Genomic DNA, 18884 nt, shown 5'->3' with positions numbered 1-18884 from the left:
TTTGCAGATAATAGAAAAAAAAAAGATTGATATGTTCACTCTGAAATTTCATGTACGCTGAATTAAATGTAAGCAAAATCCTCACCATTCAAAAGCATGATGTGGCCTCTCCTGTGGCTTCTTTCTTTCTGTTTGATTGTCACTGAAAAATAATCTCTAAAAAAAAAAGCTAAATTGGAACAAAAATTGGCAAGCGGAATGGAGCGGTCCAGCTGGCTGTCTTTTTGTCTGTCCACTCATTTGTTTGTCTATCCGTCACTCACTTTTATACCGCAATGATGTGTTACTCTACATGGTTCACAGTGACCATTGTCAAACGCTGGTACATGGTGTCCCCAGCCCACACACTGCAGGTTAACCATCCTGACTTCAAACTACATGATACTGTTATATTCCTTGACATACTCTGTCATAAGAACTCATAACAGCCTGTGAAATATGACATGATATCTTTATGGCATGCTCAGGTCAGTGACATTCTGCAGGCCTCAAATAGAGTGTTACTGAAAAGTGGATCCCTACAGCTGTGAGTGAGCGATTATTGCTTGCTTGTTTTATGTCTTTGTACTCTTTATTTCTCTCCTGCATAGGAAAGGATGAAAGCAGCCTTTCACAGTGAAGGTACACTCTTACCACAAGAGGGAGTAATGCCGTGCCTCCTGTTGGGAGTGTAGCTGTGGCTGGCATGTGCTCTCAGGTATTTTGCTCATGTTCTTCTCTACAAGCTTTGTATGTAATTGAAGCATCTGTGATAAATGATAGCTAACCATCTGCCTTCATGGATGTAGTGAGGTAATTAGCTTGAGTCTCCCTGTAGTCATCATGAGCAATGGGCTGAAAGTGGGGCTATTTTTAGCAAAGTCCAACAGGTGACATAACATATGTTTGCGTCACTCCTCACTCGGAGCAGTCGGACTCTCAGTTTAATGATTAAATGTTAAATATGTAGCAAACTGGTGGTTTGAGCCATGTGGCCTATGGTAATATCATGCTGAGTAGTTAATTTGGTGCAGAGAACACCCCCATTGGTAGAGGAAATGCCCAAGCTGTGCTTCTTTCTAGGAAGTGTGTGTGTGAGAGAGAGAGAGAGAGAGAGAGAATGAGAGAATGAATGAATCTGTATGTTTGCAGATGTGTGCTTTGTGTACACAGCCATGTCCACCCCTCACCACCTCACCTCCCCCAACGCAGCATCCCGACACATAGTTAAAACACCACAGAACAGCAGCAGATGGATCAATGCCGAGAGAGATAGAGATGTACGGATAGGAGGAAAGTGAGACAGAGAGAACGCACGCGTGAGTGTTAGGAACCCTTTGCCAACGAAGGAAAAAAAAACTGTTACACATATTACCGGGGGAGTTGCTGAGGAGAGAGAGAGAGAGAGAGAGAGAGAGAGAGAGAGAGAGAGAAGAAAAAAGGAAAGTAGAAGTTAGTGACTCAGAAGTAGTGAGGAAGATAGTAATAAACTGAGAGGGAGGAAAGCAGGGGGAGGAAGGTATAATTACAGAGAGAGAGAAAGCGAGAGGGTACACACAGTGAAGACAGAGGGAGAGAGAGAGAGAGAGAGAGAAAGAGTCAGAGAACTGTCTAACCCTGCCCACTTTCCACAAAACCATTCAACTCCGGCACAGGGAGCTGCACTCTGTCAGGTTTCTCCACAGCTCCGCACCTCTGCTGTCCAAAGCTTGGCAGGACCAGGACCGGAACCAGGACCACCAGGACCATCAGGACCACGGCCAGCGCCACAAGCAGGACTGAGGGACTAAAACCTTAGAGGTACTCAAGCAGAACCAAAACCTCCAAACCAGAATCTAACCACTGACCGGGACGCTCCTGTCCAGGACTGCCTCCCGCCTCTTGACTGAGTCTTTCTGCTTTTGTCACCATGGCTGCTTCTCGCAGATAAGGATTATTTTAGCCTTCGTGCCTCGTTTCCCGCCTGCTCAGTTCTTGAACAGGCTGGGCAGTCAGTTGTCCACTGCTGCTGCTGGCAGTGCAGCCAGGACCCATCAGTCGTGAGATTGTGGCCGCATCTGACCCTCCTTTTGTCCCGTGCCCAGGATGTCCTCCTGCTCCTCCTCCTCCTTCTCCTTCTCCTCCTCCCTTGCCCTAACACTGACCCTGCTGCTTCTGCTGTCCGGCTGCTTGCCCAGCCACTGCTCCCCAACACCTGCGGGACCGGAAATCCAGACCCAGCAGCGAAAGCAGCAGCAGCAGGAGCCCGAGGCTGCATCCTGGGACGCAGGGGACCCAGTCACCCCATGCCCATCCTGTGCCCTCGCGCAGTTACAGCAAGAACCAGCAGCCTCAGAGCCCGGTATGGTGGAGGCAGTGAAGAGGCACATCCTCAGCATGCTGCACCTCAACGCTCGGCCCAACATCAGCCATCCGGTACCCCGTGCTGCCCTCCTCAACGCCCTCCGCAAGCTGCACATGGGCCGTGTGTCCCGGGATGGCACGGTGGAGATTGAGGAGGAGGCAGAGGAGACTGGAGAGCACGAGGATGAGCAGCCCTCTGAAATCATCACCTTTGCAGAGCCAGGTGAGTCCCACTTTTGAATTTGGGTTTTGAAATGTATCTGTGAACACTTTATAATGATGCCTTCATGTAGGAGTTCTGAGAGATTTTTTTTAGATCAGGTCCCTGTAGTATTGCATTTATTCCTATTTATTACAAGCAATACAATCAATATCATCATGCAGAATATTGCCATTAGGCATGTGCTGGCATTAAACTTCAGTATCAAAATAATCCCATAGCCTTTCATTGTGATTTATAATATATCAATAATATATGAATATAAAAATGAGTTAATAGCAATAATAAGTCGTGTTAGAGAGGGGAAATACCTAAATATGCTAAGTAGGGTGCTGAAGATTCTCCTCAATACCTCAATTTCTCTGTGACATCATAACACAGCCACTAAAGGATTGTGTATATACGATGCTCAGTATCAATCACTAAACACTGGCCACTGTTTCTATCAAGCTTCAAAAGCACTCTCTGTATCGTCTGTTTATTAACAGGCCAAGGATGAAACTGTGAGAAAGAAAAAAGGGAGAAAGATTGCTATGGGTGAACACATGCTCTCCAGCTGTGGAACATCCAGCCAGGAAACTCTGCCTGACTCTCTGCTCTGCTACCGATATGTGGCGAGATATCTGTGCTCCTCTCAACAGCTCTTAAAACCAGTTCCTTTTGAGGGGGCATTCATGAACAAGATCCGTATCTGTGCTGCTTAGGTGTAAATTTGAGGGCAGAAGGTTTCGAGATGTGGGCTCAGATTTCCAGACAGCTTAGGTGAAACACCAGTGGGTAAAAAGGGAAGCCTGTAGGGAAAAGACTGGAAATTGAACCTCCTGGAGTAGGATTGTGTCCTTGTGAAGTTGCCTCTAAAGATGAGAGCTTTGGCCAAGTTGTTACCCATTTTGTTTGGCTTCTGAACATATTTACAAGTGTTGACTTATTTGTCTGCTTTTTCATGTTGGGCGTGAAGAATACATTTCATTTGGACTTTATTCTCCTGGTCCCTGTTAGAGTTTTCTAGAAATGCATTAAGGTAAAACTTCGCATGTGTGTTGGAGAAAGATAAAGGAAAGTTTGAATTTAGTAGAATTTTACCTGGATGCACGTTAATGATTAAACAAACCCCTACATAGAATCAGCAGATCATCAGAAAGAAATGTTACAGGAATTTGTACGAGAGCGTCTATCTGTTGTGGAGTTGCTGGGTTTCCAGTCCACGGTGCTCTCCCATGTGTGACAAGCTGAGCAATAATCCTCTAATCACAGTGCAGCCTACAGACAAGAGGATGTCTTTGCTGCCCTCAAAATAAGGGGGGGACCAGTCATTAAAGAATAGCATGCAGGCTTGCAGAATGCACTGCAGCAGCCATTAATAGCCCTACTCTATCCCAGTGGGTTCAACAGAGATAGTGTGGGATGGGAAGGTTCTGCGAAGGCATTCCATTTTTAATTGGTTCCTCATGACTTTTTTATAACAATGTCACAGAGCCACAAATCAATATGACATTCCTACAGAAAAGTCCAGCGCCATTTATCCTATCAGACCCGGTCTTATAGGCACAAACGAATGAGCTTACGGAATCTCATTTATAGGGCGAACAGCCGTTTCAGTGGCAGGAGAGCGTTTCTAAAGATAACAAGGGGCGCGTCTATATTTAGTGCCTTGTGGCCATCGGTGACGCTGCCGATAGGCACTCATGTATGTTTTCCCTCTGTGGAGTGACCACTGCTGGTCCTGCAACGGCACCTAGTTTAATTGTCTTTGAGTGCACAAAAGCACGTGACAATGCTTTCTCTCACTTGCTTACATAAATATGCATAAAGGCTCATAGCTATTAATAGGCCCATTTCAGTGGACCTGAGATTAAATAAAGGACCTCGCCGTGTCTTTATGAGGGTAGAGGGCGTTACGATGCACCCGGGAAGGCGGAACGGAGGGTGACTGATTTGAATCCATACAAACACACAGGGTTGTTAGTCGAACATAATTACTCCATTCATCAAAATATGGGCCCCGATAATTACTCTGGGCCCAGCCGGGTCCGGGGGGAGTGGTGGGGGTTTCTTTCAAAGTGTCGGCACTGACTGAAAGAAAAAAGAAAAGCAGGGGAGAAATAGAAAGATGAAGACTCATCCACATTTTTCCCAAATGAAGCAAAGGCATCATTAACGGAATTTTTACATTCTCTGAGTCAGGACCGTTCTCTTTGTGCCAAAGATGCACGGCTATTTGTGATGTTCTCCACTACCCTGTGTGGCCTCTGCGCTCCAACCCATCTATTGAACCTGCCTGCTCATTCATGAAGAAGGGTGAGAGTGTTTCAGAGTGACTAATAATAACAGGGCCACTTTGCGATGCCCCCGCCTGCCTGTTCAACCCTGTGCATTTGAACCAGGTTTTAGGAAGATGGGATTTTCCATTGTGGAGAACATCTGCCTGACCATGTGGGGGACTGTCTCAAGTATTCATGCGCTTACTTAAAGGAATGTAAATGGGAACGGTGGTTCTCAGACTGATCCGGAGGATCTTCCAGACGTTGTTTTTGCTGAACGCCAATGTTGGTTTAATCTTCAAACAAACTGGTGACCAGCTATTAGCTAGAAATGTTGTATTTTTTAATACTCTGCTGAATCTTGCCCATAAATGCAGGTCAGTGTGCTCATTCTCCACAGATAAACTAGGCAGTTTGCAGTGATAATCATTCACCGGTCACTGTGTGTTTATTAGACGTTGTAGGGTCATGCCCCTGAGTTTTTACGTGACGACATGCACAGATGACCTCTGTCTGCCACTGCCATTGCCCCTGCCACTTAAGTGTTACTAAAGAGCCCTTCTCACCGAGGATGCATGGGGCACAGGTTAATAAAACACACACACACACACACACACACACACGGACAAATGCGGCAAACTCAGTATTTGTGAGAACAAACAGAAAAGGTCCTGCTAGATTAAGATATAAAGTCCAACTCGCAGTCTCAAATGTCACGTCTTGTTCAAATAGGAACCAGAGTCGATAAAATAAGTTGGCATTTCATCTGCAAATAGATAACAGCATATTGAGTCCCTCTGCTATCATTTGTTGGGGGGTGTGTGTGTATGTTTGCACCCATTGATAAAAAATTAGGCAATGGCTTAGCATGAATGATTTGCAGGGATGGCAAAATATTTATTGTCTTTAACACCTAGACCGGGCCCTTAACACAATATATTTAAATCTTAAATGATTTTATTGTTGAGGACCACAAATAGTGGTTCCACAGGTTTGTTTTTTACTTTTTGTAGTTCTTTAATCATCAGAGACACTCACAACAAGATTCTCCCTGAACAATACACCAGAGACCTACACAATATCCTCACGCCCCCTGCCCCCCCAAAAAACGACACAATGTTGGGTCCTAAATACGGAATATTCTGAGATCTAAAGACTGGATTTTCCTCACAACACAACTATCTGCCATTTGCGATTACTGTGAGAGATTGGCCTCAAATCCGGTTGAGTTCTTGCATAGTGCAGCCCAGGCATAAGACACTGACCATGGCACACATGCAATTTTTATGTTTACAATTCAAACTGTCTGGTAGCTACCACTCCAATGACCCTTCAGACTGTTCCAACACTTCCTAAACTAAAATCAGAAGAAGGCAGAGGTCCACAGCTTCATCAGTCACAGAGAGTGTCATGGAAATTTAAAGCTGAGTAAAGTCAGTCCACCATCAGTGTTGTGACACTCGATCTTTCACTAAGCTGTGTGTTTGACAGCGTTATCCGCCATTGGATGGGTAAAGTGGCCCACTCTATCTTTGTTTAAACTTCAAAAATAATTCCTTCTGTCATATGTGTGAAGTGCCTTTGAAGTTCTCAAAATTTGTAGTTGGGGGACAGTAACATTTCTTTATTATTGCAACAGAATATAAGTGCAAACTGTGGCCAAAGTTCTCATACCTTCAATAGGATGCGGAGGTGTCCCCAAACTTTTGACAGACCCTGTAGGTCACCGAGCGAGCACAAAGTCCTGAATGTAATCGGTGGCTTATCATGCCAACTTTTCTGCAGGGAGTAGAGAAATCCGCTCTGACATTGTTCTAAGTGCATGGACAACCTGTTGCGATTGAATCATGAATGAATGATGCTTAGGAAATCCTCCTTTAGTTTCATAGAGCTCTTTTCTTCAGAGCTGTATCAGATGACGAGGTGAAAGAAAGTATCATGGATTCCTGGTAAAAATCTCACCTGTGTTCCCATTATGAGGCATCGCACTGTCAGACAGAAAGGGGTCTAAAAACAGGGATGTTTTGTGAGTGGGCCGTGCTCACCGATCTCAGATAACAGATCATGTATTTTATCCAGACATGTTGACTAAATAATTGAATTAGCAGCTATTCTTTGGGAGGTGGGGTCTGGCCGGCCGAGAGCGGCGCGTATCACAGATCAATAAATCATCAGTGGTAACTGAATCTGAGCGGGCTTAGAGCACACAGTCATGTGCGAGTTATTGGGAAGGCCCTTGTCATAACATGACAGACTTTATGTACACAAATGGAGTGCCAGGATTTTAGCAGCAGGAAATGTTTTTATGGAGAAGGGCTAGGTGTTGACGAAGGACTGCAGATGGTGGAGAACGACTGTGAAAGCTCCTAAATCTGACTCTCACACAGAGAGAGAGTGAGAGAGTTTGGTTTATGCTGGTTTACTAAGCCCCCTGGGGTCCTGATTCCATTCAGCTGTTTCTCATCCGTTTGGCTGCCCTCCAAAACACACAACAAATACCACTTTATTAGTGCGGCTTTACCATAAATCAGTTGACTGTTTCTGTAGTTTGGGAACAGATAATTGTTTTAAAGGTGCCTGTGGTAAGGTGAGGGATGTTTTAGTGCTAATGGAAATTCTCTTTTGTAGTGGTACAGCAGTATTCTGTTGTCCTTATTACCACAGGTCAGTAGCCTCCCATGAGCCATGACCTCTTTTCGCCCCTCTGCTTCATTTTCCAAGTTAACAAGGCAATCGTACTGGTCCATCTCTGTGGACACATGTATTATTCACATGTTGCAAGTATCGGTTGCTGACAGAAAGAAGGCAACTGTTATAATTTGGAGATGTGACAGTTTTCCGACTTGAGTTGGTAGCAACCCTCGGTGATTAATGAACCTTTCTCTTCTGTTCTCTGCAGGAGATGCTCCTGATGTTGTGAAATTCGATGTCACTAAAGACAGTGGTACCATGTCCGTGGTGGAGCAAGCAAACGTATGGCTTTTCCTGAAGTTGGCCAAAGGCATTCGAGGCAAAGGCAAGGTATCCCTGAAGCTCCTACAAGCTCGAAGTCCCAGGTCAGGCTCGAGTCCGGATGACCAGGAGCAGGAGGAGGTGTTGTCTGAAAAGACGGTAGACGCCCGGCGCAGTGGATGGCACACTTTGCCTGTGGGACGCAGTGTCCAGGAGCTGCTGGACAGAGGAGGCACCACTGAGCTCCGGCTGAGGGTGTCCTGCCCTCTGTGCGCTGGCGCTGGAGCTATGCCCATCCTGGGATACGCCTCAGGGGATGGGAAGGAGAAAGAACAGTCTCACCGACCTTTTCTGATGGTGGCACTAAGACCAGCAGAGGATCACCTGCTGCACAGACGCAACAAGCGTGGCCTAGAATGCGATGGCAAGATCCGCACTTGCTGCAAACGTCAATTCTACGTGAACTTCAAGGACATCGGCTGGAGCGACTGGATCATCGCGCCGTCTGGCTACCATGCCAACTATTGCGAGGGCGAGTGCCCCAGTCATGTGTCCAGCATTACAGGCTCAGCACTCTCTTTCCACTCCACCGTCATCAACCACTACCGCATGCGTGGCTACAGCCCCTTCACCAACATCAAATCGTGTTGCGTTCCAACGCGCCTTCGTGCCATGTCCATGCTCTACTACAATGAAGAACAGAAGATCATCAAAAAGGACATTCAGAATATGATCGTAGAGGAGTGCGGCTGCTCATAATTGCTGCCAGGAACCTCTAACACACCTTCTCCTCGGTGGACAAACAGTTTGCGTGAGCCCACGAACAGTTTCTAACGCTGTCGTTTATCTTGTCGTTATGTTTGTGGACCCTTCTACTGGGGACTCTTGGTTTGATCTCTGTGGCACTTTCATATAAATGTAAAAAAGACTCAAAAACGTAATATATTTTTGTTATCTGAAGGGGGTGGGTGGGTGTGAGGGAATGGGTGCATGGTCAAGATAAAAATGTCATTCCATGTTCTCTGCGCTGCAATAAAGAGAAGCGTCTCGGAAATATGACCCCGAGAAAATTGAACTATGCAACTTGTCGTGTTGTCATTGGATGTTTTTTTTTTTTTTTTTTTTTTTTTTTTAAATACCATTTCTCAACAAGAAAATAGTTGGTTTTCTTTCTTTTTCTTTTTCTTTTTATGGAAAAATACTTGAAAAATAAGTAGTTTGACCAGCTACTGGAGCCAAACTATTATTATTATTATTATTTTGTTATTATTGTTATTATTATCCATGTCCTATAAATTATGAATGTTGATGGAAAATGATGAGAATTTGCACTAAACCAACATTCTTGTCATATCAGCCACACAAGAATATGTACATTTGGATCATATATAGAGTATACCAAAGAACCTACGTATAACTAGCTTTCAGAACAACTCTTCAGACTACCCCACCTGACTGTGGTACTAGTTGAAATTAGCAACTCGACATGGCCAACAAAATATATCTCTGTCACAAAATTCCAGTTTTCATTTTTGTTTTTTTCTTTAACATTGTCTCAACTTTCTCAATGTACAATGTTTTCTCTCGGTCTCTGCCTGTTGTCCATGAATATACTTCCAGTTAGCGCACAGTCTGGTGACACGAACTGTATCTGAGCCAGACGACACACGAACAACTAACTGCGTTTGTTCTGACAAAAAAAAACAAACGAGTCAACGTTGAAGGAAGCTTTTGGACATTAAAAATGTTAACTTTGTATGTACAGATATCCGACATGAGGTGGTGAAAATACATTGATGTACAAATGGGAAAAATGTGCTTGTTATGTTTTATATCTAATTTATTTTGCAGCATATTCTTTGCTTCACCATTAAAGCTAAGTTCTAAAAATAACATTGTTCTATTGATATTAATTTCCTCATTTTGTTGTACTCACATGACAAAACGTAAAATTAATGTTTGTACCTTTTTTTTACTGAATAAATTTCCAATGTTCAGTAAGGCTTTAAAATTATTACAACTGCAAACTTCTCCACGTGGCTCAAAAGATTTTGTTTATTTATTTATTTATCTCTGAGTGAATATTGAACAAAATGTAGGATGATTTCTGATAGAACACATTAAGGCAGTTGCTAAAGAAGACTTTTCTTTAGAGTGTCGAGCGTGTTCACTACAATAACCTACACACTGCAGACAACAGTCCACAATCCTGTATCACACAAGTTATTTTAAATCTGTGGAAGATTGTTAGAAAAGTTTAATACTTAGCAAAAACAGTGGTTCACTCCTTAAGAAAAGTATTGAAAAGTATAAAAGTGTAAATATTATGTAAATAAGTAAAACATTGAAGTCAAATGTTTTTTCTAACTAAAAAAAGTAATTTAACAGGAGAGTAATTCATTTAAAAATCTCTGAAACTTAATTACTACAGTACTTTGAGTAAAGGCTAGTCTCGCGTTGCCAGACTCTCTTGGCTCTCTGTGGCCGAAACTAGGTAAAGTCTTACAACCTCTTACCTTGTAAAAGAGCTGAAATCTAGGGTAAATGGGTAGGGTTTTTTGGTCATTTTTCCAGTCAGTCGTGTAGTAGAAAGCAGTATTGTTAAAGGCTCATAGGCTAAGCTTAAGACTTATTAGTTTGAAGATTTGGGTAGATATTAATCATTTTATTAGAGTCCATGTGAGATTTTGATTGTAGATCTCTGCACTTTTTTTCAGAGACAACTTCAGCAGCTCTGCTTGTGGTGTAAGGATAAGAGTGGCTGACCCAGCAGTGGAGAGGTAATTACTCCTATCATCACTGAGCAAATGATACATGCCAAGTCCTCCACACACTCCTTTGGAAAAGGAAAGAATTCTCTACTTTTGGAATTTCTGTGTGTGTGTGTGTATGGTAGGATCCTTAATGTAAAGCATAATGGGGCATTCATAAAATGGTATTCGCCATATTAGCAAAACAGTGAACCTCTCAGCCTTAGCCTATTAATTTGACAAAGCTCAGTCCTAAATTTCTTCATCAGTGTAAAGTAATAAGCGTACATTATGTAAATACGACGTGCCAGTTCTTATTTAGATGTTACAATTAAGTAAATTAAAGTGAGGAACCCCAACCAATTTATCTGCGTCATGTTTGTAAACAGAGCCCAGTTCCGCCCGTGTCACTTATTAAAGTTCAGGCTGCGTCCCGAATAGCGCCATATTCCCTACATAGTGCACTTCACACAGCTAATACACCCGTGTTAAATTAACACTGTTAGTGTCATAATTTAACACTCTCAGTGTAAAGTTAACACTAATAGTGTTGATTTAACACTGGAAATTTTGCTGTGTACGGATAATAAAAGTAAGACAACTACACTGATACAATGCACTACTTTAATGGGAGGTGTGAAGCATATAGCCAACTGTAAATGGTTTTACACTTTATTTTAAATGGTTTAAGTGTTATTTTATGACATTTGAAATTAAGTTATGAAATTTGTACATGATCTAGGTAAGAATAACTCGGATTTAGTCACAGTGAAATGCTAACATATTACCAGTATTCCATTAGGACATTAGAACGAAAATGCTAATGTGGCTAACAGTTTATAATGGCTTTTTGCTCCTCATTAAGAGACAAAATTTTATTTTACTCCATTGACATAAGGAGATTCAAATGAAGTGAGACCTTCTTCAGTGAACGGATAGGGACTGTGTAAGTATATCATTCTTCCACACATTTTATATTTATGTTATGCTACAAAATCAGACACTGTGTCCCCAAAATTTCATCCACAGATAAAAAAAATCACACGACTGAAACCCAAGGTTTACTTGAGTAGTGTTTTACTTGAGTAAACTGTTAACATTTTTTTTAATTAATGAAATATTTGTGCTGAAGAAAGCCTTCAATATTCAGTAACTACAAAACATAAAAGTATTTCACCCTGACTGTAATTTTATCCCTCTAAAATCAGTATTTATGTCAGCACCAAAATGTTAATATCGGTCGGTCCCGTAGTCCGTATTTACTGATGATTGTGCAAGGCCGTGCTGAGGGATGGGCATGGAGATAGACGAGCCCTTATGAGGCAGCAAATCATATTGGTAGACCTTTTTGGGCAACAGAAAAAACAAATCAGCGCAAACATTCCTTTGCCTCAAGGGCACATGCTTGAACGGCTTGATATCATCCTCCCACCCAAAAAATGTCCAAAAGGTCTTGAAAATATAGTCATCCCACTGGCCCTGAAACACAGAGGAGCACCTAGAGACAGTCTTTGTAGTGCCCAATCAGTTCAGCCGAAGACAGATATAGATGAGTAATTATGTCTTTCCTAACTCAGGCCCTGTTTACAGTAGATATTGCACAGTGTGACACAGTTCAGTCCAGGAGTAGAGCATAGTTTGACCAGCGTCCTCCCATTCATATTAACAGAGAGAGACTCTAAATGGTCACAGACCGAAGCAAAATCGATATTACCTTATTCAATATGTTCTTGTTAATGAGCTGTGAGAAAAATATAGCAGCCTTTTTCATAAACAGTTGTATTCAATTGAACTATTTAGTTATAACCTGTTTAACATAGTCCAAACCTATAAAAGGTAAAAGAGTAATGACAGGTTTATTAAAGACCCGGTTACGTTAACTTGTCTGTGTGGTGCGTACACAAGAAAATGTATCGTAAGTGAAATATTGAATCTGTGCTTTGAAATGACCTGTTTTCTGATGTTTAAAAAAATGAAAGTTAAATAAATGATGTAGCTGTAAGATTAAGGAATTAAAATGCTGGTCCCTTAGAGTTCAAAGTGTTAATTAATTCATCTTAAGAGTCCCACTGGGGTTGTAGACCCAGTGACCACTTGACAAAGGAGGCTTGTTTTGTCACTGTAGATCCTTGTATTGATAATCAGCCGTAATGATCAAAAGGCCCAATGTTCATCCTTGTACCATTTGAGGCCAAGCCATTCGACAGTACTCTTGGCCCTAGAAGTGACTGAGCCACTGGGAATGCCTTAGATGTGAAAGTTATCTAAAGGCTGTCAAGAGCTTAATCTTGGACTGGCCTTCCAAGAGGGCTGTGGGCACTATTTTCAGGCGAGAAAAAAAAAAAAGGTCATAAAGAAGGAAAACTGGTTCAGAAGCCGACCATGCCGCGCTGACCTGTAGTAGGAGTCCACACAAGGTGGTCTGTTGTTTTCAAGGCTGAGAACAACGTATCATGTCTGCCGGTCTGGTTGGCTTTCTCACTTTGACAATGGGAGTGAGAGTGGCTGGGAAATTTAACACTCGGCCCTTTGTTTGAGGGGAAAAATTAGAGCGACAGCCTACAGACTGCGCGGCTCCTGTGTTATCACGGCGAACCTTTCTCTCCTCTTTCCCTCTCGTCTCTCTCTGCTGAGACGTGAACTCCTTTATGGCGCGCAGTATGTGGAACTTGCACATGGCCAACGGGAAAGTAATACCTGCCCGGGGGCACAGAAAGTGCATTCAGGACAAGAGAAAGGGCCCAGATAAGACACAGGCTGGCATCGGAAAAGCAAAGCCTACATGACTCGGCCCGTTTGTGCGCTGACCTCAGATTTTTTCAGTGCATCTGCCGTGTGATTAACACAGGGACAAAGGAGTTTTCAGGCCATCGTGTTCATTACAATTAGCAATATACCACTTAGAGTGCCATGTTTACATGAGTGGACACAACCCTCACTAAGAAGAACATTCTGGACTATGCGTATGTGTATGTGCATAATATATATTCCTAGTGCTACCTGCTTAATCTTGTTTTGGCTTTATCCTAATTTCATTGCTTAAGAACTCTCCGTTACTTCATTGCTAGCAAATGTTATCATACTGTTTTTAAATGTATTATCAAAATTGTCAGGTACTGTGTATTTAAATATGTAAATTTAAGATCATGACAGGGAGATGCAGTGGCGCCGCAGGTAGTGACTCAGTCACACAGCTTCAGGTCCCTGGAGGTTCTTGGTTCGAGTCCTGCTCAGGGTGACTGTCTGTGAGGAGTGTGGTGTGTTCTCCCTGTGTCTGCATGGGTTTCTTCCGGGTGATTGTCTGTGAGGAGTGTGGTGTGTTCTCCCTGTGTCTGCGTGGGTTTCCTCCGGGTGACTATCTGTGAGGAGTGTGGTGTGTTCTCTCTGTGTCTGCGTGGGTTTCCTCCGGGTGACTGTCTGTGAGGAGTGTGGTGTGTTCTCCCTGTGTCTGCGTGGGTTTCCTCCGGGCGACTGTCTGTGAGGAGTGTGGTGTGTTCTCCCTGTATCAGCGTGGGTTTTCTCCAGGTGACTGTCTGTGAGGAGTGTGGTGTGTTCTCCCTGTGTCCGTATGGGTTTCCTCCGGGTGACTGTCTGTGAGGAGTGTGGTGTGTTCTCTCTGTGTCTGCGTGGGTTTCCTCCGGGTGACTGTCTGTGAGGAGTGTGGTGTGTTCTCCCTGTGTCTGCGTGGGTTTCCTTCGGGTGACTGTCTGTGAGGAGTGTGGTGTGTTCTCTCTGTGTCTGCGTGGGTTTCCTCCGGGTGACTGTCTGTGAGGAGTGTGGTGTGTTCTCTCTGTGTCTGCGTGGGTTTCCTCCGGGTGACTGTCTGTGAGGAGTGTGGTGTGTTCTCCCTGTGTCTGCGTGGGTTTCCTTCGGGTGACTGTCTGTGAGGAGTGTGGTGTGTTCTCTCTGTGTCTGCGTGGGTTTCCTCCGGGTGACTGTCTGTGAGGAGTGTGGTGTGTTCTCCCTGTGTCTGCGTGGGTTTCCTCCGGGTGACTGTCTGTGAGGAGTGTGGTGTGTTCTCTCTGTGTCCGTATGGGTTTCCTCCGGGTGACTGTCTGTGAGGAGTGTGGTGTGTTCTCTCTGTGTCTGCGTGGGTTTCCTCCGGGTGACTGTCTGTGAGGAGTGTGGTGTGTTCTCCCTGTGTCTGCGTGGGTTTCCTCCGGGTGACTGTCTGTGAGGAGTGGGGTGTGTTCTCCCTGTATCAGCGTGGGTTTCCTCCAGGTGACTGTCTGTGAGGAGTGTGGTGTGTTCTCCCTGTGTCCGTATGGGTTTCCTCCAGGTGACTGTCTGTGAGGAGTGTGGTGTGTTCTCTCTGTGTCTGCGTGGCTTTCCTCCGGGTGACTGTCTGTGAGGAGTGTGGTGTGTTCTCTCTGTGTCTGCGTGGGTTTCCTCCGGGTGACTGTCTGTGAGGAGTGTGGTGTGTTCTCCCTGTGTCTGCGTGGGTTTCCTCAGGGTGACTGTCTGTGAGAAGTGTGGTGTGTTCTCCCTGTGTCTGCGTGGGTTTCCTCCGGGTGACTGTCTGTGAGGAGTGTGGTGTGTTCTCCCTGTTTCTGCATGGGTTTCCTCCCACAGTCCAAAAACACACGTTGGTAGGTGGATTTGCGACTCAAAAGTGTCGTGAATGTGTCTGTCGTCTTGTGGGACGCCCCGTGCAGTGTGGACTGGTGCCCCGTGCAGTGTGTGTTCCCGCCTTGCACCCAATAATTCTGGGTAGGCTCCAGACCCACCACAACCCTGAATTGGATAAGAGATTACAGATAATGATTGAAGATCATGACAGATATGGCCCAACAGAGACTTAAATGTATTAGCAAATAAACATAGTTTTTATTTGTTTGAATTTTATTTATTAATATATTGGTACTAATCTTTTTTAGATGAACAGAAGAAAAGAATATTGTTCTACAGTTCCTGTGCTGATGGATGCTGGACAAGTTAAGAAGTTTGATTGCAGCTTTGTAAGTTATTCTGTGCTTTTAATATGCTATGTTTCAGGAAGTACCATTACTGTTATTTGAGTATACATTTAGAAAGACTAAAACTTCAAAATGATTACAAAATGGAACCCTTTTAATATCATATCAATCTACTCTTGTTAACTCTTGGGATTGTCTAGTTTCACAAATGATTAAAGTCCACTATTGCACCATGAGAGCAAGGTGGAACTGAGCTGATAAATGTGTCGTCAGTGCAACACCAACATGCGGAGCCAGTGAATCCAGTGAATTATCAAAACCGTCAGCTTGAAAGTGTTATTTTTGAATCATGCAAACTGTAAAATTAGATTAAAAAATATCTTTAGAAGGAAGTGTTTCTGTGAGAAAGTAAATATCTTAAAGCAATGGGCTTCAGATGTCTTACCCCATTGTATTCTAAACACAGATGTTATGTAGGAAGCCAAATATGTACAAAACCCCCCACTTGGTAGTGATCATTTTTGTTTAGTGATTAAGTGGAATGAGAGCCAGATGTGAAACAAGATCCTTTGTGTTGTCTCCAAGACGTGTACAATTTATCTTTAATCTTTTGATCAAATATCATATTTCCATGCGTTTATCAGATAAGCAGACATAGTATTCACCTTGACTAGACATAGTGGGTCAGTCTTCTCAAATTGAGTCCACAAAAAATAAATATATAATAAATAAAGACGTTCCAAGCAACACTCTACACCCTGGGATTCAATGAGACATTATTGTATTCCAATCTAATAGTAACATATCGCCTAACACAAAGTTAAGGAAAGAAAAGATAGATATAAAGCAACACAACTACCATCTCGCTGATAACTACGAGTGTGAATAGCTGTACTCCAGTAAACTCTAAAGCGCCCCCCCCCATATTCTAAAGTTCATTAATGGACTGTGTGCAGTGTGGACCTGGGCTGATAAAAGTGGTGCTGGTGTAGATACAGTGTGCAGAGCCAGTGTATTTAGTGAACTCACAGGAAATAAGGAAGACATTCTGCAAACAGAAAGAGTGCATTGACCTTCCTGTTCAACAGCCAACACCAGTGTCGGAAATACTTGGATGAATTGAGCTCAAACTAAATCAAATTGTGCAACACTAACAGGTCATGTCATCAAAGTTGCCCACTTCTTTTTTTATCCCTTTTTTAGAAGTCATGTTCTTCTCATTGTATTCTGGGTTTATATCACTCCTACTTATATTACTCTTAGAATTCAAAGAATGCTTTAAATCTGAATGCTAACAGCATGCGTTGATTTACTTATCCTTCTGACAGTCACCCGGAGGAAACCCACGCAGGCACGCGGAGAACACACCACACTCCTCACAGACAGTCACCCTGAGGAAACCCACGCAGACACAGGGAGAACACACCACACTCCTCACAGACAGTCACCCGGAGGAAACCCACCCAGGCACAGGGAGAGCACACCACACTTCTCACAGACAGTCACCCAGAGGAAACCCACGCAGACACAGGGAGAACACACCACACTCCTCACAGACAGTCACCCGGAGGAAACCCACGCAGACACAGGGAGACCACACCACACTCCTCACAGACAGTCACCCAGAGGAAACCCACACAGACACAGGGAGAACACACTAAACTCCTCACAGACAGTCACCCGGAGGAAACCCACACAGACACAGGGAGAACACACCACACTCCTCACAGACAGTCACCCGGAGGAAACCCACGCAGACACAGGGAGACCACACCACACTCCTCACAGACAGTCACCCGGAGGAAACCCACACAGACACAGGGAGAACACACCACACTCCTCACAGACAGTCACCCGGAGGAAACCCACACAGACACAGGGAGAACACACCACACTCCTCACAGACAGTCACCCGGAGGAAACCCACGCAGACACAGGGAGACCACACCACACTCTTCACAGACAGTCACCCAGAGGAAACCCACACAGACACAGGGAGAACACACTAAACTCCTCACAGACAGTCACCCGGAGGAAACCCACGCAGGCACAGGGAGAGCACACCACACTCCTCACAGACAGTCACCCGGAGGAAACCCACGCAGACACAGGGAGAACACACCACACTCCTCACAGACAGTCACCCGGAGGAAACCCACGCAGACACAAGGAGAACACACCACACTCCTCACAGACAGTCACCCGGAGGAAACCCACGCAGACACAGGGAGAACACACCAAACTCCTCACAGACAGTCACCCGGAGGAAACCCACGCAGACACATTGAGAACACACCACACTCCTCACAGACAGTCACCCGGAGCGGGACTCAAACCCACAACCTCCAGGTCCCTGGAGCTGTATGACTGCGACACTAACCTGCTGTGCCACCGTTCCGCCCCGTTCTTGAATTAGTCAATGCAATTTTATATTGAACACGATGTAAAGCTGGCATTTTCAAACGATATAAAAATGCTGGTGAAAATGGTAGAGTGCATAAAACTTATTTCCAGAATCTAATGTGTAAATAATGAGTAAATGTAAATGCATGACATATAAAGTGGGTGCCATACGCAGACTTGATCTTGGCGGTTCTCATCACAGGGATTTGATGATTCTACTTTTCACTCAAGCCAACCTGAGTACTCTTCCTTGATTCAGTCGTCTTGGTGCTGGTGGGTGATTGAGGTGTTGCCGGCTGGTAAGAGTAGAGCACTAATGCACAAAATGGCAGAATTAAGCTTGATGGCTAAGAATTAAGTCTTGAGGGATCTTAAATGATACCACTCCTGCTGTCAACCTGTAAGGCAGTATTGTTCGATGTCAGTAATGACAACGATTATGTCATTTTCTGACAGTCATTAGTGACACTTTATCCTTGTGAATGCTTTTTTTAGTTAAACTCTAAAAGCTAAAACGAAACCCAAATAACACACTTTTATAAGAAAGTCTGGAAAAGTTTCCCTTTTCATTTCACAGGAAACAACATCAGTTTTGAGGCTAAATTTGAAAATGGAAATTTGGTGTAAAAGTGCCATTATTTCATTTTTTTCCATTTGGTTTTTTAAAGAATTTATAAAATAATACATTTTGGGACAATATTCAAATTATAAACTGAATGCTTTCAGTCAATTACCAAAATGTGACGTATTTAAAATGGTTTTCGGTAATGAAACGGAAGGATAAATATATTATAACATATCTGCTCTACCTGAGTCCAACAGGAACAATCTCTTAATGATCTCAGACCCCATTCGACCCGGACAAATATTTCTAGTTTGGCTTTGGAGAGAATAAAGGAGAGGTGTCTCTCTTTAATGTCCAAACTCTTCATGCTTCACTTGGCCTGTTGGGATAGCAGCCAGGTTTGAGGACAGGGCTCTAATGTGAGCCTCATTCATTGCGGCCGAGTGCTGCCCTCATGTTATTCTAGGCCCAGGGGGAAGTGACGTGGGTGAGATA

At 43.8% G+C, this 18884-nt stretch overlaps 1 protein-coding gene across 1 annotated transcript; it reads left to right on the top strand.

Annotated features, from left to right (window-relative positions):
* The first annotated feature begins 1692 nt into the window (after positions 1-1692).
* Positions 1693-8771, top strand: LOC136675767 (inhibin beta A chain-like). The gene is made up of 2 exons (XM_066652515.1): positions 1693-2545; positions 7703-8771. The coding sequence occupies exons 1-2, from the start codon at positions 2065-2067 to the stop codon at positions 8512-8514; spliced, it is 1293 nt and encodes a 430-aa protein (XP_066508612.1). The 5' UTR covers positions 1693-2064; the 3' UTR covers positions 8515-8771.
* The last annotated feature ends 10113 nt before the right edge of the window (positions 8772-18884 follow it).

The sequence above is a fragment of the Hoplias malabaricus genome, chromosome X1, assembly GCF_029633855.1.
Source record: "Hoplias malabaricus isolate fHopMal1 chromosome X1, fHopMal1.hap1, whole genome shotgun sequence".
Lineage (NCBI taxonomy): Eukaryota > Metazoa > Chordata > Actinopteri > Characiformes > Erythrinidae > Hoplias > Hoplias malabaricus.
Note: the sequence above shows the minus strand (reverse complement) of the source record. Positions and strands in the feature narration are given on the sequence as shown.